Consider the following 24,280-nt stretch of genomic DNA (forward strand, 5'->3'; position numbering starts at 1 on the left):
CTTTAGAGGATTACAGGCTTCCTAGAAAGGAGCTCAGAAATGGACTAATGAGAGCCAGGAGGGGGCACGAGAAAGGCTAGGCAAGAAGGATTAGGGAGAACCCAAAGGTGTTTTTCTTATATGTGAGGAATAAGAGAATGATCAGGAAGAAGGTACGGCCGATCAGGGATAGCAGAGGGAACTTGTGCGTGGAGTCTAAGCAGATAGGGGAAGTCCTAAATGAGATTTTTGCTTCGGTTTTCACCAAGGAAAGGGAACTTGTTGTAAATGAAAACTTAGAGGAGCTGGGCTACAATCTTGAACCAGATCAAGATTGATGAAGATGATATGCTAGAAATTTTGGAAAACATTAAGATTGATAAGTCCCCAGGGCCAGACCAGATTTATCCTAGGCTGCTCCGGGAAGCGAGAAAGGAGGTTGCTAAGCCGCTGGCGAGGATCTTTGCCTCCTCACTCTCCACAGGAGTTGTACCGGAGGATTGGAAGAATGCGAATGTTGTTCCACTTTTCAAGAAGGGTAATAGGGAAATCCCTGGCAATTACAGACCAGTCAGTTTCATATCTGTGGTCAGCAATGTTGTGGAACGAATTCTGAGGGATAGGATTTATGACTATTTGGCAAAGCATAGTGTTATTAAAGGCAGTCAGCATGGCTTGGTGAGGGGTTGGTCCTGCCTCACAAATCTTATTGAGTTCTTTGAGGAGGTAACAAGACAGGTCGATGAAGATCGAGCAGTGGATGTAGTGGATATGGATTTCAGCAAGGCATTTGATAGGGTTCCCCATGGTAGGCTCATTCATAAAATCAGGAAGTATGGGATACAGGGAGATTTGGCTATCTGGATTCAGAATTGGCTGGCTGACAGAAGGCAGAGAGTGGTTGTAGATGGAAAGTATTCTGCCTGGATGTCAGTGTTGAGTGGGGTCCTGCAAGGGTCTGTTCTTGGGCCTCTGCCCTTTGTAGTTTTTATAAAAGACTTGGATGAGGAGGTTGAGCGATGGGTTAGTAAACTTGCAGATGGCACAAAGGTTGGAGGTGTCGTCGATAGTATTGAGGGCTACTGCAGGCTGCAGTGTGACATACACAGGATGCAGAGCTGGGCTGAGAAATGGCAGATGGAGTTCAACCTGGATAAATGCGAAGTGATGCATTTTGGAAGGTCAAACTCGAATGCTGAATATAGGAATAAAGACAGGATTCTTGGCAGTGTGGAGGAATAGAGGGATCTGGGTGTGCAAGTACATAGATCCCTCAAAATTGCCACCCAACTGGATAGGGTTATTAAAAAAGCATATGGTGTTTTGGCTTTTATTAACAGGGGTTTTGAGTTTAAGAGCCATGAGGTTTGCTGCAGCTCTACAAGTCCCTGGTGAGAACACACTTGGAATATTGTGTCCAGTTCTGGTCACCCCATTATAGGAAAGATACAGAGGCTTTGGAGAGGGTGCAAAGAAGGTTTACCAGGATGCTGCCTCATCTGGAGGGCTTGCCTTATGAAGAAAGCTTGATTAAGCTCAGACTGTGCTCTCTGGAGAGAAGGAGGAAGAGAGGAGACCAGATCGAGGTGTACAAAATAATGAGAGGAATAGATATAGTCAATAGCCAGAGACTTTTCCTCAGGGCAGGATTGACTGGTACGAGAAGTCATAGTTTGAAAATTTTAGGGGAAAGGTATAAAGGAGACGTCAGAGGTAGGTTCTTTATGCAGAGAGTAGTGAATGCATGGAATGCGTTGCCAGCTGTGGTGGTGGAAGCGAAGTCATTGGGGACATTTAAGCGACTGCTGGACATGCACATGGATAGCAGTGAGTTGGGGGTGCGTAGGTTAAGTTACTATATTTTACATTAGGATTAAATCTCAGCACAACATCGTGGGCCTAAGGGCCTGTTCTGTGGTGTACTTTTCTATGTTCTATGTTCTAACTTGCCACTCCCCTAGCCATGCTGTTCCAGTACAGTTACAACACTGGCATCTACCTGACAAAAATTGCTCAGTGTCGTCCTGTACACAATAAGCAGAACAAATGCAACCCGGCCAATAACTGCCTCATCAGTAAAGTAATGGAAGTTGTCATTAACAGTAATAACATCAGCTGGTATCATTACAGTCTTTCAATCCAACTAAGATCAGAGCGTAACCTCAATGGCCCCACAGAGACCATTTCAAGTGGTTAATCCTATTGCACGAACATCCAGGATTTCAAATTAAAACAATGCTTTTAATCAAGCAAAAATGTATTTTTTAAAGTTAGCTGCAGTGTTTAACATGAAGCTGTAAATACATTAATATTGGACATGCATATTATTAAGTATATGGGTAAAAGGGCAGTATTTACTGAAATGAATTAGCACAGACAAAAACACTGCAAATGTAGCTCATCACTCCGTTGAAGAAGTATGTAATCTTTTACACTTAGATTCAATGAGGCGGCAACTGGACTGCTAAGACTGGCCTCAATAATTCTGGTTTCAGAATTGAAGAGATAATTAGACAGGTTTCTGCTCTGAAGTGCTACTCAGTGACCCCTGCTGGCAGGTTCTGGAACTGGTATGACTGACCTTTTGTGCTGTGTGATTCTATGCATACAGAATTTGGATGAGTGTAGGCAAGCTGTAGAGCCCTCCTTGGGTGAAGCAGCCAGACAGTAATCAGACTCTGGATCTATTCTCCAAGAATGTCATCTCACCAGCTACAAGAGGGCGGCTGGCACCTAGAGCCATATTCCAGTGTCTAACATAAGATAGAGTATATTGAATGACCAAATATATTTAAAAAGGAAGATTATGGATAGGTTTCACCTATGCTAAGGGGATGAATGAGCAGTGTGGTCCTTTTTAAATAATACAATACAGGATTCTTGCCAGAGGAGCTAGACAGAAGCCTTCAATGTTTAAAGTTGCTGTTGGCATTCACCTCAGATGAATGCAGGTCCCAGCTGTATGTAAGTTTGAGGAGAGGACGTGTGTCTACAGCTGAAATTTGCATTTGTGTGCACAGCATACAAATGCATTTGGCTGTATTCTCCTCGACAGCCACAAAAGATTCAAACTTACAAACAAAGCATTCAGTCTGGTCAGGGAAGTGATTTCCGGCTTCACATGGAATTGAAGGATGGAAGGGTTCTGTTTGGAAATTCAGTGTTCATCACACAGTGTATTGAGTGCTCCCAGGTCAGCTATAGCATGGTCATGTACAGTAAAACACTCACTCTGCTCCAAATTAGTGACATGCACCTCACCATCACATAATACATAATGCCACATAATATATGTTTCTTCATATCAACACCAGCCAGCTATGACATTTTGACTGATATTGTCAAACATTGTGATAATTAACAAATTAGGAATAGTTCTCCAGTGTTCCTGTGTCCATGATGATTGCATTGAAGCTTATTTATGCTATATCCTTACAAACCGTACTCCGAGTCAACCTCATCTCACTGGGTTCAAGCACCAGTCCTCAGTGACTTGTGCATAAAGTCCTGATTGACACTTCAGGAAAAGTTTGGCATTGGCAGTGGTGCCACCTTTAGGACCAGACACTATTCTGACAGCCTGACTGTAATCTCCTGCAAACGTACAAAGATCTCATGAGCTTACGTCAACGCAGCTAAAACCAGAGCACAACCTCAATCTCCCCAAAGACAGAGACCACTTCAACTGGTTAAGCCACGAGGATTAAAATTCCAGGACCTTGAATTAAAATGAAGTTTTTACTCAAGCAGCAATATTCTTCTAAGTGCAAGCAGCAATACTTGGACACTGTTTAACTCAAAGATGTAAACATTGGAGCATGCATATGAATAAATACTTGAGTAAAAGAAAATGCAAATGAGTTCTCTTGTTCGAGCTGACGTTTTTATTCACTCACCGGATGTGGACATTGCTGGCATTTGATGTCCATTCCAGTTACCCTCTCACTGAGTGTCAAGTCAGCCCATTTCAGAGTGCAGTTAAGTTTTAACCGTACTGCTGTAGATCTGAAGTCACATGTAGGTCAGACCAACTAAAGATGGCAGATTTTCTTCCCGAAAGGGCATTACTGAAGGAGATAGGTTTTTATAACAGTAAATGATGGAGTCATTGTTGCTATTCAGTTAACTTTGTATTTTAGGAACAGGGGTGGCACTGTGGATCACTGCTGCCTCAGAATGCCAGATATCCGATTTCGATTCCAGTCTTGGGCGACTGTCTGTGTGGAGTTTGCACATTCTCCCCGTGTCTGCATGGGTTTCCACAGGATGCCCCAGTTTCCTCACACAGTCCAAAGATTTAAGCAGATTGGCCATGCTAAGTTGTATGTAGTGAATTGGAATGTGTCGGCTAGGTGGCTTAGCCATGGTAAGCGTGGGTTCTGGATCTGTGTGGGATTCTGTTCAGCAGGTAAGTGCAGACAAGATGGGCTAAATATCTGCTTTCCCACTGTAGGGATTCTATACTGAATTCAAATTTCACCATTTGCCAGAGTGAAATTCAAATTCCCATTAAATCCGACTACTCAGTCATTTGTTTTTATTGTTGGGATGAAGTTAGCTGAGTCCCACATTCCTCTACAAGAGAAGCAACTCAAAAGGCTTCCATAAAATCATTAACTTTTATTGCATAGAAGAAGGTCTGCTCTGTCTGTGACAGGCAAAAGTGAGAACTGCAAATGCTGCAGATTCCTGATGCAGGCTCCTCGGATGCTGCTTGACCTGCTGTGCTTTTCCAGCACCACGCTAATATAGGCTCTGTCTGTGACAGATCTGTGAAAGAGTTGTCCAAATAGTCCTGGCCTTTTCATTGCAATTCTGCATATTTGTCATCTTCAAACACATGCCTATTTTAGGAACATGCTCCTTAAATGGAACAGGAATAGAAATTGCTGGAGAACCTCAGCAGGTCAGGCAGCATCTGTGAAGAGAAAGCCGAGTCAATGTTCTGGGTCCAGTGACCCTGCTCTGTCAATAGAGGCTTGCTCCTTCTTCCTTCAGAGTAGCAGAGAAGCAGTTCACCTCTTCTGTCTCAGGCAGCTTTACACCTTGATCCTGGGACTGGTCATTTGAAAGTTAATTTTATTTTTATCCAGAGGATCAGAGTCACTGATGGATGACTCGAATCGTAGCTTTCTCTTCCGGCAACACTGAGCAAAGTAGTTGTAAACTACAGCAATACCATGCCAGTACAATTGCAGCTTTGATCTTCCTCTGATTCCGCACTAGCATGTCTCACGCAAGTATAAATAACACATTTTCTGTTGCAAGAGTCATTTAAATAATGACTCTTAGATTTTGTCACATACAAGTTACTGCAGTTCTAGAATATGCATCACTGGAAGGAAAGAAAAACTCCCACAGTGGTGGCATGGAATGAACTACAAGCCAACCTCAGTTTCCTCAATTTAATATTCTTCAGGCAGATTTTTAATGAGGTTGCAGCAATTGCTAAATATATATATATATATTATCTGTCACAGATATACATTAGCAAAGAAAAAGAGCATCATTGCCTAATGAAGCATGCACAAAAGAATATGCTATTAAGAAGCGAATATTCAACAGCACATGGTAGGGAGCATGACAGGAGTGACATCGAGACATGATTTGTACCTTTAGAAATCTTAACCACTTAATTGCTGCTTACCCCAGATACAATCAACTCTCCTCCCAGGTTTTGGACTTCTGCCTTCACCTTGCTGCAGATATTGAGTTGGTGGCAGTAGAGTGCAATGCGCTGTAGGTAGGCCAACAAATCCTGCTTACAGGCAGAATCAGGACACTGCAAGAAAACAGCAAACAGCCATGTTAGCTTTGGTTCTCTGTGCTTATTTTATACTTAAAACACACATTCAAGTTCCTCTCCTTCCACATGTTGCCAGCAACTACTTCCAAGTTTGCTTTTCTAAATGCCTGTTAGCTTCGAGAGTGTCTTGAGACAACAGTAAAGAAACTGAATTTGACATCTCCACCGTGCCACACTTATTTGGCAGAGTATTTCTTCCGTACTGTTCCAGATTTTCCTGCCAAAAGCAACTGAAATCCTTGGTTACCATAAGGCCTAATGCCAGTCAACATAGATGAATAAATAATCATGGGTGGCACAGTGGTTAGCACTGCTACCTCACAGCGCCAGAGACCCGGGTTCAGGCGACTGTCTGTGTGGAGTTTGCACGTTCTCCCCGTGTGTGCGTGGGTTTCCTCCGGGTGCTCCGGTTTCCTCCCACAGTCCAAAGATGTGCAGGTAAGGTGAATTGGCCATGCTAAATTGCCCGTAGTGTTAGGTAAGGGGTAAATGTAGGGGTATGGGTGGGTTGCGCTTCGGCGGGTCGGTGTGGACTTGTTGGGCCGAAGGGCCTGTTTCCACACTGTAATGTAATGTAATCTAATTAGAGAACAGCAGTGCTCCGTGAAGGGTATCCTAACCAGTTTTTAAAAATCATATTGAATTTAAAGAGTACAATTTTGCTTTATTTAAGTGTTGCATATTGAGGATGAAAACAGGAAAGTGTCATGTCGAAACAGTGCTTTTCATGTCCATGTCCTAAGAAGGAGACATTAAATGTGTAGACTGAGATGTGGCAGTCACACATTAGAGGTTGGTGAGCTTCTTAATTCCAAAACAGTCTCACTGTAGATTACATCATATCAATTGAATTGGTGTGTAAGATGACCCATTTCCTGAACCCTAAAAGGGTATTTTGCATATAAATCGACACCACATTTAATTCACAACATACTCTACTTAGATTCTTAGTTAGCCTCAATTATTCACCCCACCAATGAATGTTTTACATAGGGATCCATAGGAACCTTATAACTGGATTCAGGGGACATGGGCTGCTGACGTGGGCTGTTACTGCAAAGATACGAGCGAGGTTCAGGCACAGCCACAAAAACCATTAAATCACAAGACATCGCAGCAGAGGTAGGCCAGTCAGTCCATCGATAATGCCACGCCATTCATTGAGATCATGGCTAATCTGTTACTGCACTTTCCCATATTTTCCCCATAACCCTTGACTTCCTTATTGATTAAAATATGTCTGTGTTAGCCTTGAAATTACCCTGCCTTGACAGCTCTCTGCAGTAAAGAATTCCACAGATTCACTACCCATTGAGAGAAGAAATTCCTCTTCAGCTGACGTGGTGAATGACAAAGATGGTAGTACACCATTTCAGCAGTTGTTTCTAATTGTACATGGAATACAGTCATCATGAGAATTTATTGTCCACCCTTGGACAATTGCTCTGCAGACAGTCAAGAGTCAATCACTTTGTTGAGGGTCTGGAGGCCAGACCAGGAAAACATGGCAGATCCCATTCCCTAAAGGACATAAGTGAACCAAATGTTTTGTTTTACAACAATCAGCATATAATCAGTTGTTACATAGTCAGCTTTACACCAGTGTTTAGTTCCAGGTTATTAATGAATCCAAATTTCACCATCTGCCATGTTGGATTTGAATCCATTTCGCAGCCTGGGGTTCCAGTTTATCATTGAGGAGAAAGTGAGGTCTGCAGATGCTGGAGATCAGAGCTGGAAATGTGTTGCTGGAAAAGCGCAGCAGGTCAGGCAGCATCCAGGGAACAGGAGAATCGACGTTTCGGGCATAAGCCCTTCTTCCTGAAGAAGGGCTTATGCCCGAAACGTCGATTCTCCTGTTCCCTGGATGCTGCCTGACCTGCTGCGCTTTTCCAGCAACACATTTCCAGTTCCAGTTTATCAGTCTAGTGACAGTACCACTTTACCATCACCATTTTTGGAGGGCATTTTTTTTCAAGGCTTCAAAGGTCAATTTATAAGCCAACAACTGCAGCATTTTCACTTTGTTGCATATTAAGTAGGAAAAAATAATTGTGGTGGAGTCAATTGTATCAAGGAAAGTTATTTGGTGCAAGTGACTTTTGTATTTCCTGATATATATAGGGAGATTTATTTTAAAAATGTTCTCTGAGTATGAGCATAATCGGCAAGGCCAGCATTTGTTGCCCTTGAGAAAATGTTCCCAAGCACTGAAGATCTCCAAAGCACCTAAGACATAACCAGTGACAAAAGTATTGTATGGTCACCTGGCCAACAATATTGGTCTTCCAAATTGACTAAAGCAGAGGTTATTATCATATTAAAAGACAGGGCAGGTCCAAGGAATCATATGGTCCTATTTTTATGTTCTTAAAATTGGTTTCATCTTTAATATTTTTCAGTTTAGATGGAAGTTACTGAGCTGAAATGTTAATTCTGTTTATATCTTCACAGTTGCTGCCAGAGCATTTCCTGTTTTTATTTGGGACGATGTTGGCTATAAACAACTAAAACGTGGCCAGAATTTATGAAGGGTGGTACTCAGGTGCATACATTTGGTCTGACTCCCTCTCTGTCTGTATGTCTTTCCTCCATTCTTCCCCCACTTCCGGACCCAATCACAAAGCTTCATATTCTCATCCCTGTTGTTAATGAGCACAAGATTCACTATAAACACTGAAAAGACAGAACAAAGTAATCCAGCCAATATTCCAAAGTCAGCCCATTGACATGTCTGTAATAATCATTCATGAGTGATATGATCACAATGCCAAGTACAAGGAAAAGGGAGTTAAAAGAGTAGAATTATCTCTTTTGAAGTACAAAGAATAGTGAAATCTTCTTTAATTTTTAGTGTTTTTTTTGGCAAAAATCTTTTTCTCAGGACCTAATTCCTGACAAAAATAAAAGAAGCAAGACATCTATATGCTGATTGAAAAATTGCTAGTTTATGAATATCTGTTAACTGGCTATGGAGAACACATACTTGCACTTTTTCTCATCTGGCCTAATATATCAAGAGACTATGAATAGGATATCATATTTCTCCTCACACATGCTACCACTTATCTTTGTACAGTTAGATTTCTCCTAACATATTGTATACTGAATTATTGGACTTTTTTTGTTCCTTACAAAACCAACTTGTTTTATTGAAAGAAAGTTGTTTCTGTTCAAAGTTAAGGTCTTTGGTTTATTTCCTCTCTCCTGTGTAATCTTGAGCTGTTTCTGGAGGCAATAGACTTGGGAAGTTTCAATTAGATTGGGTGACTGAACAATGGGCTTGGTATCCATAAGATATAGAGCAGAATTAGGCCACTTGGCCCATCAAATCTGCTTCACCATTTGATCATTTGATCCCATGAATTACAATCCATTTCTCTCACATCAAACTTTGAGCCACATAGTCCTACAGCACGGAGACAAGCCCTTCGGTCCAAACTGGTCCATGCCGACCAAAATGTCCATCAACGTTAACCCCATTTCCATGCACTTGGTCCTTATCCTTCTAAGATTAGAGTGGTGCTGGAAAAGCATAGCAGTTCAGGCAGCATCCGAGGAGCAGGAAAATCGGCATTTTGGACAAAGCCCTTCATCAGGAATAGTTTTTACCTTATCCTTCTAAACCTTTCCAATCCATATTTTGTCCAAAAACCTTTAAAATGTTGTTAATGTACCCATATTAACCACTTCTGCTGGCAGCTTATTCCCTGTACATACCACCCTCTGTGTAAAAAGGTTGCCCCTCAGGTTCCCTGTAATTCTTTCCCTTTAATCTTAAATTGATGCCATCTAGTCCTTGATTCATCAATCCAGGAAAAAGCTTGTGTGTAGTCAACCTATCCATGCCTCTCATGATCTTATACACTTCTATAAGATTCCCCCCTCAGTCTCCTACGCTTGAAATAAAAAGGTCCTAGCTTGTCCAACCTCCCCCTATAACTCAGACAATTGAGTCCTGCCAACATCTTTGTAAATGTTTTCTGCACTCTTTCCAGTTTAATAACATCCTTCCTATAACAAAGTGACCAAAACTTAACACAATACTCCAAGTGCGGCCTCACCAATGTCCTGTACAATTACAACACAACTTCACAACTTTTATACTCAATGCCCTGACTGATGAAGGCCAGTGTGTCAAAAGCTGCCTTCACTGCCCTGTCTACCTGTGCTTCCACTTTCAGAGGACTGAGAACCTGAACTCCAAGATCACTCTATTCCACGACACTCTTTAAGGCCCTATCATTCACCATGAAACTCCTACTTTGATTTGACTTTCCAAAATGCAAAACCTCACACTGATCTATATTAAACTCCATTTGCCATTTCTCAGCCCACTTCCCCAGCTCTTCAACGTCCTGCTGCAATTTCTGATAATCTTCCTCACTGTCCACAATACCTCCTCTAATTTAGTGTCATCTGCAAACTTACTAATCACGCCTTATATCTTCACATCCGATTGTCGATAAGGAGTATAAACACTAATGGGCCCAGCCGCCACCCCTGAGGCACTCCACTAGTCACAGGTCTCCAGTTGGGCAAGCACCCTTCCACTATTGCCGTCTGCTTCTACCTTCAAGCCAATTGTGTATAGAATTTGCCAGCTCCCCCTAGATTCCATGCAATCTAATTTTCCAGAGCAGCCTACCATGTGGAATGTTATCAAAGGCCTTACTGAGATCCATATAGACTACGTCTACTGGCCTGTCCTCGTCAACCTTCCTGGTCATTACATCAAAGAACTCTAACAAACATGTGAGGCATAATCTCCCATGCACAAAGCTTACTACTCTTAATCAAAGTCAAAAAAAGAGTGATGCTGGAAAACCACAGCAGGTCAAACAGCATCCGAGGAGCAGGAGAATTGACATTTGAGGTATAAACCTTTCATCAGGAATGTGGGGTGGGGGAAGGGGGCTGAGAGATAAGTAGGACAGTGGGGTGGAGCTGAAGGAAATGTAGTTGGGAACGCGATACGTAGATACAGGTGGAGTGGGGTGATGGTGATAGGTCAGGCGGGAGGATAGAGGAGAGGTGGGTAATAAGATGGACGGGTAGGATAGTTCAAGAGGTTGGTGCCGAATTGGAGGGTTGGATCTGGGATGGGGTGAGGGGAGGGGAGATAAGAAAACTGGTGCGATTGACGTCAATGCCGTGTGTTTGGAGGGTCCCAAAGCGGAAGATGAGGTGTTCTTCCTTCAGACGCCATGTGGATTGGATTTGGCAGTGGAAGAGGCCAAGTACTTGCATGTCCTTGGGGGAGTGGGAGGGGGTGTTGAAGTGGTCGGCCACAGGGCGGTGAGGTTGTTTGATGTGTGTCCCAGAGATGTTCCATTTCCGTCCCTGGCGAACGACTCAACACGAACATCTACTTCAAACCCATTGACTCCCACAGCTATCTGGACTGCACCTCCTCACACACACCCTCCTGTAAAAATGCTATCCCTTCGCCCAATTCCTTTGCCTCTGCTGTTTCTGCTCCCAGGAGGAGCAATTCCACTCCAGGACAGACCAGATTGCCTCCCATTTCAAGGACCACAATTTCCCCTCCCATCTGGTCAACAATTCCCTCCAGTGCATCTCCTCCACTTCACTCACCTCCGCCCTTAAACCCCACCCCTCCAACCGCAACAAAAAGAGAACCCCACCTCACCTTCCACCCCACTAATCTCTGGATACAGCACATTATCCTCCACCATTTCCACCACCTAGAATCAGACCCCATCACCAGAGAATATTTCCCTCCCAATCCCTATCAGCATTCCACAGAGACCATTCCCTCTACAACTCTCTTATTAGGTCCACGTCACCAACAAACCACTTCAGGCACCTTCCCTTGCTACTGCAGGAGTTGTAAAACCTGTGCCCACATCTCCCTCCTTACCTCCACCCAAGGCCCCAATGGACACTTCCACATCCAGCAGAGATTTTCCTGCACATCCAAATACCTCATCCAATGTGTCCATTGATCTTGATGTGGTCTCCTTTACATTGAGCGACAGGACGCAAACTCACAGAACATTTCAGAGAGCATCTCTAGGACACACAGACCAAACAATCCCACTGCCCTGTGGCCGACCACTTCAACTCCCCCTTCCAATCCGCCAAGGACATGCAAGTCCTGGGTCTCCTCCACTGCCAAATCCAACACACCAGACGCCTGGAGGAAGAACGCCTCATCTTTCACCTTGGGACCATCCAACCACGCAGTATCAACGTCAATTTCACCAGTTTCCTCATTTCCCCTCCCCCAACCTCATCCCAGATCCAAGCCTCCAACTCATCACCGCCCTCTTGAACTGTCCTACCTGTCCGAAATCTTCCTTCACTCCTCTCCTCTCTACCCTCCCCTCTGACCTATCACCATCAACCACAACCTGCATCTACCTATCGCCTTCGCAGCTGCCTTGCCCCCCCAGGCCCACCCCACACTTTTCGACTCTAACCTCCAGCATCTCAGTCCTCACTTTCTCTTATTCCTAATCAAACCTTGTCTTTCCAAATCCATGTCTATCTTATCTCTCAGAATCTTCTCAAGTAACTTACCTACCACAGATGTTAGGCTTACTGGTCGACAGTTTCCAGGTTTATCTTTGCAGCTTTCCTTGAATAAGGGCACAATGTTTGTTAACCTTCAGTCTTCTGAGACCTCACCTGTGGCTAACAATGATGCAAAGATATCAGCCAGAAGCCCCACAATTTCTTCTCTAGCCTTTTGCAGTGTTCTTGAATATATCTGATCAGAGCCAGGATCATCTTCATACATTCTAATACATCCCACACTTTCTCTACTGTGATATGGACTGTTCCCAAGATACCACCACTAACATTTCCAAGTTCCCAAGTCCTCATGTCTTTCTCCACGGTAGTCACAAAGGAGAAATATTCATTGAGGATCTTGCCCATCTCCTGCGGTTCTACACATACATGTCCACTTTGGTCCTTGTGGTTATTCTTTTTCCTTTAATATCCTTAAAGAACATCTTCAGATTCATCCTAATATTCTCAGCCAAGGCCATTTCATGCCCCCTTTTGCCCTCCTGGTTTCCTTCTTCAGTAAACTCCAGGGATTCCGTTGATCCCAGCTGCCTGTACCTGAGCCACACCTCCTTTTTTCTGGTCAAAGCCTCAATGTCTCTTGTCATCTAGGGTTCCCTATTCCTGTCACCCTGCCTTTCACCCTCACAGGAATATATAGACCTTGAACTCTAGCCATCTCACCTTTAAAGGCCTCCTACTTGCTGGAGGTACCTTTGACTACCCAACAAGCCACTCCAATAAACTCTTGCAAGCTCCTGTCTAATTCTTTCAAAGGTCATCTTGCCTCAGTTTAGAACTTGAACCTGTGGACCAGTTTTGTCCCTCTCCATAATTATTTTAAAATTAAGAGAACTATGGTTACTGCTACCAAAGTACTCCCCACTGTCACCTCCATCATCTGTCCTATTTCCCAAGAGGAGGTCAAATTTGTCCCTTCCTGAGTAGGACCCTCCATATACTACTTGAGGAAACTTTCCTGAATATACTTACAAATTCCAGCTTATCTAAGCCGTTAGTGCTCTGGCAGTCCCAGTCTATATTAGGAAAATTATAATCCCCTATTATAAAAACCCTATTGCTCCTGCAAGATCTCCACAGTGTTTATCTCTTTAATCTTATTGATTCTGTGGCAATTAGTTTGTGGCTCAGGTCGTAATCTGGAGATTATCACCAATTTTGGTTCTACTTTTTAATGTTGCCCCTAGCTGCTCATATTCCCTCAGCAAGACTTCTTTCCTCATTCAATCTAAATTGTTGGTACCTACATGGACCACAAAAACTGGACCTTTCCCTTTCCACTCCAAGTTCATCTGTAGCCCCATGAGAGATCCTGAACCCAGGCACCAGAAGGCAAACAGCCTTCCTGAATCTCAATCCTGGCCACAGAGAACAAAATCTATTCCATTGACTGTACTATCATAGATTCATAAGTGCAGAAGAGGCCGCTTGGCCCATCGATAGATGAGAACACAATTGCAATTACCACCATTTGGCCGAAAACCTTGAATGTTATGATGTGCCAAGGAGGGAGCAAGAATCTCAAACCTGTTGCACAAGATCAAGGGCTGAGGCTGTTTGAGCACTATCTCCTAGATCCTGGTTCGCTCATAGTCACACCCTCAGGTCCCTGACCACTGACTGAATTCAAGGTAGTTAATCTTATGGGTGTGAATACCTCCTGAAACACAGCATCCTGGTATATCTCCCCTTCCCTGATATATCACAGTGTTCAAATCCCAGCTCCAGCTCATCAACTCTGAGCCAGAGTTCGTCAATCAACCAACAATTGCTACCTACGTAGGTCCACCAGTTCCCAAATCATGCATGTACAACACATCACCTTGCCCTGCATCTCTATTTTAGTTACTTAGTTCTTAGTTTGTTTCAAAAATTTCCTTCTGGTCTTGTTGTTTGTGGTCTGTAAATATTTCTCTTATTTAGCTTTGATCTAAAAGTAACCTATAAAAGATAGTCAAATTAGTAGCTCCTACCAACCAATGAAATTTATAGTTTTCTTATACGGCATTTGTTTTTTCGTACAGGCCCCCATGATCCTGGGTTTCAATTTATCCAGTTAGGAAAAATCCTTACAAACTATGAGTCAAAAAAACCCCCAGTAAAACCGCACCTCTTCCTGTCTGCAGCAAATTCTCACACTGCGTCCAAAGTCCCTGGACTCTATGTTCACTCTGGCTATGTCTCACTTGAATCTGATCTCTCCTTCCTGACCATGCAAAACATCAAGAGGGAGGCTGAAGTGTTTGGGAAGGGGACGGGAAGGTGTGTTAGCGTGCTGAAAGCCACATCCCTGTCCTTGCTTCAAATTCCCACGTTCCCTTCCACAGGATCTTCCTGACAACACGATTCCTCCATCACTCAGCTTTAGCCTGAGTTGAACCTTGACCTCACATTGATCTTGGAACTCTGGTGGATGAAGTACTGATAGCAGCCACCACTCCTGAAGTCATTGATGTTAATGGACAATCACCTCCTCAATTGGCTGGCAGCTCTGAGGAGTGGGATGTCTTTCTCTGAAGGCCTTAAACCAGGAAACATCTGACACTGGCTGCATAAATGCAGATGGGCACTTCACTCTGACGAACGTTCTGCAATGAATGCAATGTGGGACTCCCACAGTTTCCCCAAGCTGATGAGCTAGGCCCCATTCACAAATATCAAATTCCATTCAATGGGTGGACCAGGGGTCGGCTTAAGCAATTCTTTTTGGCAATGTACAATGTGGTTTTAAAGATTAAATAGATGCACGTAAAGAAGAATTATGGTGAATACTTTTTAAAGCAAAATCAAATTTTGGCAGACGGATTGTTCAAGAGACAGAAATCGTAAATTCACGGAATCATATAGTATAGGAGAGGCCCTTTAACCCATCGAGTCTGAACTGACAAAACCACTTAAATCAATTAATTGCTTTGATTTTAATTTTCCTCTGATAATGGTAGCTTTTTAGATTCTCTTTACAAATATAAGAATGATCATATCGTGCAGTTAAGTCTGAATGTCAGCTCTATGACTCACTGCTGCAATCTGTCCTATTTGACAAATGGTGAATTTCAATTCCCAATTCTCTCAGGGGATTTGCAGAACATTGACCACAGACTTTGCAGAAAGTCTGGTAGGCTTTCTTAACTTACTGAAGGGCGGGGAAGCACTCTCAGTGTCTGTAAAATGCCTCATTACATGCAAATTAGGAGTTTTACTTGTCAGAAGAAATGCTTAAATTATTGTGCTAATTATTCCAATGTTAAGTGTTAACACTGTGTTTCCTACATCACATCTCCAGTGCAATTAGGAATGGGCAATAAACATTGTCCCAGGCAGTGATGCCCACATCTCATGAATGAATAAAAATATGTGGCTACATTTTAAATCACTTCGTTGGATGAAAAGCACTTTGAAACATTATTGGTCATGGAAAGAGCTATGTAAATGTAACTTTTAAAATTTCTTTATAGATTATGCTGCATTACATTTCTAAATCATGCACTTGTTGAACTAATACAAACAGCCAAGAAATGAAATCCAAATAATTCAATCACAATCACAGGTTAACTCTTATTCTGAAATTCTGAAAGAAATCTCTGTCAAGATGAGAAGCAATGGTTGTTAAAGACAAAGCAGAAAAAGGAGACAGACTTTGACTTTGTGCGTTGGTTCAAAATAAATATTTGGGATTCACTTTTACATCTTCTCCATACTTTTACTTATGGAAGTTAAAATTGAGAGAGAAATGAAATCGCCTACCAACTCACTATCTACCATTTTGTACTATAGAACATAGTCATGTTACATCCCAAGGTGCCCACTGTAGATGTAGCAACACCCAACAATTACAAACAAAGATTGTCCATTGTCACTTCAAGACAATATTTACCTTTCCTGTGGATGGCATGGCAGGCAGAATCTTATCATATTTTGGCAAAATGTCATTTTTGTCAAGTATAATGGAGAGTTTCTCTCCCAAGGCCTTTCATCATGCTATTCTCCAAAACTCACTTCATTATCTTGTGACTATGTACCGTGGTGCTCCCTGTTCAATGCCAGCCCATTCTATCACTTACCACAGCTGGAAGAACTTGTTGCTACCACGATATCCTGGGTTCACTGACACCGACACCATCTTCATAAGGCCGTTTGACAAAGGTCAAGTGCTGTCAGTCTGGAACTGCCCTGCACAGTACATGAGATTTGCCCTGGACATGGCAAGGTAGGGGAAAGTGATGCCTTGCTTTACCAGGATCAGGTGGACCTGATGGATAGGTGGTTCAGAGGAGGGATGTCAACTTCCCATTCAGCCAGCAGAGAAGGCCATGATACTATACCCTGTCAATCTAATCCAAGGTAGCCACAGCTGTTTGAAGGAAGAAGGTCAGTAACCTTCTCTGCTCTGCTAGGGTAAGTGCCACCAATCTCTATCCAATAATTCAGACTCACCCTATCACTGTTACTATACCCACCACCCAGTAAGGCTCATCCTATCTCTGTTACTGTGCCCACCTCCAACTCTGCCACTAGCAATATTGCATGCAACATCTTCCTTCACTCATTTTCTCCTACCCAATTCTCCGGTACCACTAATGCTGCATGGCCTTTGAGCTTCCTAGCCACTTACTCAGGATGCCTCGCTACCTTTCTGATGCACTCAAAAATCCGTCGCCTTGCTTCAAAATTTCCATCCCTACTACTGAAAAGTCCATGAGAAGTTCCTGACTTTTGCGAGCTCATTCATATCACACAGTTAAGCCCAGAAAAATTGTTTAGAATTAAGGCTGGATAATTGCTGCAGCTTACCACCATATGAAAAAGGAAGAGTACTGCTAGCCATGGCTATCATGTCAATTGTGGCTCACTTTCTTATGAATCACAAGGTCTTGGGTTTAATTCCTGTTCTAGGGCTTGAGGATAAATATCAAGGCTGACACTCTACTGCTGTCCCAAGGGAAGGCTGCACTATCACAGATGTTGCTTTTTCAAGAAGAACAGGGGAACTCTCTTTGTCAATACTTATTCCTCGATAAACATCACATGGCTGTGGATAGCAGGGCAGACTGAATCTTATCATATTTTGGCAAAGTGTAATTTTTGTCAGGGATTTGCTGAATATGTACTGACTGAAACATTTCTGAGATTCTAATAGTCTCTACTATTCAAAAAGTACCTCATTGACTCGAAAGTGCGATGAGGTGTCTGGTATCATGAAAGGAAATATACAAACACAGGTTCTTCATTTTTGTCTTCTGGGAGATTGGCTAACCAGGAAACCACAACTTCTAATCCAACATGCTATCTTACTAAGAACATTACCAAACTTGGAAAACCATAGTTTTTTATTCATCCATGGGATATTGGCATTGCTGATTGGGCCAGCATTCATTGTCCATCAATTGGAGTGATTTTCTCAAGCCTTTGCAGAGGGTAGTAAAGAGTCAACCACATTGCTGTGAGTCTGGAGTCACATTTAGGCCAGATCAGGTACGGATGGAAGTTTCCTTCCAGAAAGGACAATTCATGAAGCAGATGTGCTATTACAACAGTTGACTATGGTTATCATGAGGTTAGCTTTTCAATACTAGATTTTATTATTGAATTCAAATTTCACCATCTGCCATGTTGGGATTTGGGAGAAAGTGAGGACTGCAGATGCTGGAGATCAGAGCTGAAAATGTGTTGCTGGAAAGGCGCAGCGGGTCAGGCAGCATCCAAGGAGCAGGAGAATCGCCGTTTCGGGCATGAGCCTGAAGAAGAGCTCATGCTGGGATTTGCCCTGTCACTCTGGATTATTAGTCGTGTTGCTGGAAAGGCGCAGCGGGTCAGGCAGCATCCAAGGAGCAGGAGAATCGATGTTTCGGGCATGAGCCTGAAGAAGGGCTCATGCTGGGATTTGCCCTGTCACTCTGGATTATTAGTCTACTGACATCGAGAAAAATATCATGGATTCAGCTAGATGCAGGGAAGTTATTGAGGGAGCACAATTCATTCTTCCTGGAGAAAAGGAGATGTAGATGCCAAATAAAGACAACATTGTTCTACTGACATTGGGTTACACATAATGCATTTACCCGCCTGCTCTCGCCATTTGCCAAAACACTTGTTCAGTGTTTCCAGTGTTTTATGATACTAAGCTTTATTTTAATGAAAAGAAAGCATTTATTCTATATTGTGCCTTCTGACCTGCCGCCGCATCGTAGACTGCTGATCTTTAGGGCATGTACTGACATATAAAGTACTCATCACTTAAGTAAATTACTGCTAGCACTCATGAAATTGGTGAGTCAGTGCTTTCAAGTTAGAACAGGCAGGTATTCAAGGGAAGAGATGATTCTCATGACCAAATTCTGACACATGCATTGCTTTAATGGGAAATGAGAGTCAATGGCATTTTGTTTCCCATTCCTAAATACCCCTGATTTGTGTCTGGACTCCTGTATCACCAGACTGTATAAGGATGGAAAATTTCCCTCTTCAAAAGGCATGAGCAAAAGCAGATTGACCTTTTTTCAAGACAATTGATGATAGTCACCAGGATTGTGACTTGCTTTCAATTCCAGGTTTGTTAATTGAATTTTAATTCCACCAATTGCCAGGTTGAGATTCAAACATTTATGCCTAGACCATTAGCCTGGATGAATGGCAATACCTCAACACTACCATATCATCAGAGGTAGCATAACTTCAAGGTTTGCAACAATTCTGTGGAACTAAATAATGTTTAGTTTAATGACAATTCACATTTATTTTTGTGGCATAATAAGAATAAATGCTCGCAGTCACCATTAGTAACATCTTGACAGCAGTGCATTGATCACTTGAGAGACTTTCAGTTACCTCAAAATACCTGAGGGAGTCTGGACACAAAACAATATCTTAAAATTGTCTTGTGCCTTTATGTCTTAAGACTCCTTTGTACCTGTTATTTTGATGCAACAGAGAAGATAAAAGACAAAATAGAGGCTAACAGTTCAACCAGGTCAATCAACTAACTACAAAGGACAGCATATAGCAAACATATTGGGAAAAATCTTTAAATTAGTAGGAAAGACAGATCAACAAAACTTGATAAGTGTGAGGAAGAACAATATTAAGTGATGCAATTAAATTAATGGATGTTTTGTTATTATGGGAATTGCATTTCAATCTGAATAAAATAGGAGCAAAATTTGTGACAAAAATCATTGATTTAACATCAGAGATCTCTGTGCTGAATTTTCAGGTGGCCTATAAGGCAGCTTGTACTCCTGCGCAAAAACAGTATGGCTTAATTAATAATAATTATCATTACTAGCGCACAGGCACTGTCCGCACTGCTTCCTTAACTAATCCATAAATTGGTTAACAGGATGAAAGTTGGTCATTGAAGTTGGACATACTTGGAAGCAGATATAAGATAACATCCTAGGTTTAACCTCTTGATGTTTCGTGACCTCTCTACCCATTCACCGTTTTCATTCTGCTGCTCCACTTATTACTCCAAATTACACTACCTTATGCGTTTTTATATGTTGTTCTCCTGGAAACCATCTGGGCAGAACCAGACTGTCTTTAACTTTGGCATTGTTTTTGACCCTGAGTTGAATGTCCACCTAACTATCTGTACTAGCACTAAGGCTTCCTACTTCCATTTACCTGACTCTGTTCACGTTTGACTCCATGTGCCGCTGAACTCATCAGCAGTATCCGTGTTACCACTAGAACTTGATATTTCGATATACATCTGTTTGACCTCACATCTTTCAATTTCCATAAATGTAAACTCACCCAAATCTCTGCTGCCTATATCCTAGCCTGCAGGAACTCTCACTTAACTCAGTGCTCATTGATTGAAAATTCTCATCTTTGTTTTCAAATCTCTCTACATTACCCCATCCTCCCTTTTTCTACTTCCTGATTTTAATTGCTTCATTGTGTGTAGTCTGCACATTCCTGAATCCTAAATTCTGCATATCCCTCCCTAGACTTGTATTTTTCATCTTCAAGACATTCCAAAAAGATGAACCTCTTTGACTCATTGGCTACCTGCTCCATGTTTTTATTTATTAGCTTGTGGGATATGGGGATATGTGGGATATGATACCTTGACCAAAGGGCAGATAACAATAAACCACATTTCTGTGGAGTCACATGTAGGCCAGTCCAGGTAAGTATAACAGATTTCCTTCCCTAAAGAATTTTGTGTCACAGGTAGACGGGTGGTAAAGAAGGTATTGGCATGCTTGCCTTCATTGCTGACAGCCTCGATTATAAGAGTTGAGATGTCATGTTGCAGTTGTACACGATGTTGGTGAAGCCATTTTTGGAGAACTGTGTACAGTTTCACTTGCCCTGCTATAGGAAGGATATTATTAAATTGGAGTAGCAGAAATTGGCAATATTGAGTTATAAGGATAGGTTAGATGGGTTGGAACATTTTTCATTGGAGTGTAGGTAGTTGAGACTTTATAGAGGTTTATAAAATCAAGAGGTACATTGATAAGGTGAATAACAAAAGTCTTTTCCCGAGGGTAGGGGAGTTCAAAGCTAGATGGCATAATTTTAAGGTGAGAAGAAAAAGACATAAAAGAAACCTGAGAAGCAAATATTTCACAAAGGGTGATTTGTATGTGGAATGAACTAGAGTCATAGAGATGTACAGCACAGAAACAGACCCTTCGGTCCAAATCGTCCATGCTGACCAGATATTCCAACCTAATCTAGTCCCATTTGCCAGCATTTGGCCCATATTCCTCTTAAACCCTTCCTATTCCAAAACCCATCCAGATGCCTTTTAAATTTTGCAATTGTACCAGCCTCCACCATTTCCTCTGCATCATACATGCATCACTCTCTGCATGTAAAAATTGTCCCTTAGGTCTCTTTTACATCGTTCTCCTCTCACCTTGAACCTATGCCCTCTAGTTCTGGACTCCCCCACCCCATTTATCTATTTATCCTATCCATGCCTCTCATGACTTTATAAACCTCTATGAGGTCAGCCCTCAGCCTTCGACACTCCAGGGAAAACAGCCACAGCCAATTCAGCTTCTCCATAAGCTCAAACCCTCCAACCCAGGCAACATCCTTGCAAATATTTTCTGAACCCTTTCAAGTTTCACAACTTCCTTCTAATTGGAAGGAGACCAGGATTGCACACAATATTCCAAAAATGGCCTAACCAAAGTCCTGTATAACTGCAACATGACCTCCCAACTCCTATACTCAAAACTACCAGAGGAAGTGGTAGATCCAGGTACGGTTTCAAAATTTGAAAGATATTTGGACAGGTAAATTAATATGAAAAATTTAGAGGGATATGAGTCAAATGCAGGCAAAAGGGACTAGTTTAGTTTGGGAAATTTGGTCGACATGGACAAGTTAGACCAAGGGGTCCGTTTCCATACTGTATGACGCTATGACTCTATAACAATTATTGAATAGCTAATAGTTTCCATTCAGCCTTTTGAGTCTGCACTGACCCTCTGAATAGCAACCCACCCAGACTACCCCTCTCTTAACCCACCACCTTATCCCCATAATCCCCCCCTTACTGTGGCTAATCCACCAAACCAACACATAGCTGGACAACATAGGGCAATTTTCCACAGGCCAATCCACTTAACTTGTACATTTTGGACTCTGGGAGGAAACTAGAGCACCAGGTGAAAATGCAAGCAGACACAGAGAGAATGTGCAAACTCAGACAGACAGTTGTCTAAGGTTGGAATCAAACCTCAGTCCCTTGCAATGTGAGGTAGCAGTGCTAACAATCATTGATATTAAGCTGGCTTTCAATTCACGATTTTACTGAATTCAAATTTCATTCTTTGGTGGAATTCTAACCCATGTCCTCAGAACATTTGTCTGAGGCCTGGATTACTATACCAGTGACAAGACCATTAAGCCAATGTCTCCCTTGATGTAGCTCTGTAATATCTCTGTATGTGGTTGGATATAAAATTTTGTTTGCTGGTGCACCTGTGAAGTACCTGAGGCACTTTAATATATTAAAAACACTATTATATGCAAGTTGTTTTTGTCACCACTAACTCAATTCAGATTCATTATATTCGATTCCTCCTGTCCCAATATGGTAAGCAGCCCATTAGCAGGGCAATTTTCTCATTTCCTAATGAAATTAAGGCCTTAATAACGTTTGTCCAATACACACCAAATTGAAAATTGGCACTTCTACAAGTTAAATTGAAGCCTTTTCCCCTACGCTTTTATATATGTTGATCTTGTCAGTTTTTATACTATAAAAAAGAAAAATGGCTTTCACAGTACTCTCTATGACTATTCTGTTGTCAGTAGTAACACTGTTTAATATGTTCTGAATACAATTAAATGAAAAAATATTTGTAGTTAAAAGAGTACAAAGTCAAGTCCTTAATATTTCTGGGATGACCCAAGGGTTAATTAACAACTCTTATCTGTGTTGCACTATCATTTCAAATACTATTGGGCATGATCTCTTTTCGAGGTGTCAGTCACTTTTAATATAACAATGTCTACAATTTTAGGATATCTAATTTAGTTAGACATAAATGTATCAATCAATATCTCCTACGGACATGATTTTGTGTTATTTCCTTAGTAATCAATTCTTGATTGCTGTGAGGGTTCGAAAATCAAACAACAATTGCATCTGACTTTATAGGGTGTGAAATAGGTTAGAGTGGACTTCAGAATTACCTGGATTCTAGACAGTAATTTCATAGCACCATGGCTCAAAATGGGGAAAATGATATTGCAGAGGTGACTCTTGTGTAACGTAAATACTAAAACAGCAGTCCCCGACAACGGCACACTGGTATAATGAATAAATTCTTTATGCCTGAGTGGTAAAATGCTTGTAAATTAAGAACTTTACATCAAGCTCTAGAATGAGGTAAAATTATACTTTTAAGTTGTCAGTGCCTCCTGAAGTTTTGCACAAACATTAAGGCTGAATACTGCTTTTAGTCAGTCAGACACGTTTGTTTAAAATAGAAATGTGAAGCTGTTTCTCTGATTCCAAATAAAATCTTTAGTTCAATTAATCGCGCAACATTACCAATAAAATTAAGATTATTTTGGTCTCACTTCTGGCCGCAGCTCTTTTCTCATAGACTGGTGGCAGGTCATGTCAGCAGTCTTTGTCATTATTCTGTCTGTGGACTGTGCTCCAGTCAAAGTGATATTATTCCATGGCAGCACTTAAAACAAGCAGAAATGTTGTGGCATATAGAGCACTGTGGATCACATCATCACAGATTTCAGAAAGAGCAAAGGATTGTAAGCCAAATGGGAATTATCTGAAACATGCATAATTAAGATATTGTTTATCCAGTTAGGGTGAAGGGCAATAGATGGTGTAAAAACCTCACGAGACTTGCACACAGCATGGGTTTGTCCATAACATGGTATGTTGTCTTTGCCACTTTCCTGATAAATTATTTGTGGAGGATCAAGAAGAATCAAGTTCATCCAAGTTGTCTGTTCCTTGATTGGATGGCATTAGGATTTAATATTATACTCGGTGAAAGAAAGTGCTCACATTAATAAGGAACATTTTGTAACAAAGAGCTTCAGAGAAAGTGTTAAAATGCTGCTCCTTTAACAAGGTTATGTTGTCCTTGGTTTTCTCAGAGAAATTGTAAATGACACGGGTTTCAGAAAGTTTGGATGGATTTTAGGGCCAATTTGTTTATAGCTAACAGATAATGCCTCAGGCAGAAGGCTTTCAAGTTTTAAAATCAAAAGCACTTGTATAATGAAAGGGGCGTGGCCAGTTCTCCCAGCTCAGCTATTCTCTGGTTTGGTTTTAATGCAGCAGTGTGTGCATGTGAAGAAAGGCTGTTGGACCCAGTCTCTCTCTGACTTCTTTCCTGTAAGTATTTGTTAGATTTTTCCTTTTGCACCAAGGCTGTTTATGGGAATTGCTGTAAGTATTTTTGGGAAAGCATCATTAAGTTGGGATGGTCT

At 41.8% G+C, this 24,280-nt stretch overlaps 1 protein-coding gene across 1 annotated transcript in view; it reads right to left on the reverse strand.

The window, feature by feature from the left end:
• Window positions 1-5,611: 5,611 nt before the first annotated feature.
• ctnna2 (catenin (cadherin-associated protein), alpha 2) overlaps window positions 5,612-24,280 on the reverse strand; it is a 1,205,477-nt gene continuing 1,186,808 nt past the window's right edge. Inside the window, exon 17 of the mRNA XM_043699324.1 lies at window positions 5,612-5,761. Within this exon, the coding sequence (XP_043555259.1) occupies window positions 5,612-5,761 (150 nt within the window). The remainder of the gene's footprint in view (window positions 5,762-24,280) is intronic.

The sequence above is a fragment of the Chiloscyllium plagiosum genome, chromosome 1 (genome assembly GCF_004010195.1).
Source record: "Chiloscyllium plagiosum isolate BGI_BamShark_2017 chromosome 1, ASM401019v2, whole genome shotgun sequence".
Taxonomy (NCBI): Eukaryota; Metazoa; Chordata; class Chondrichthyes; order Orectolobiformes; family Hemiscylliidae; genus Chiloscyllium; species Chiloscyllium plagiosum.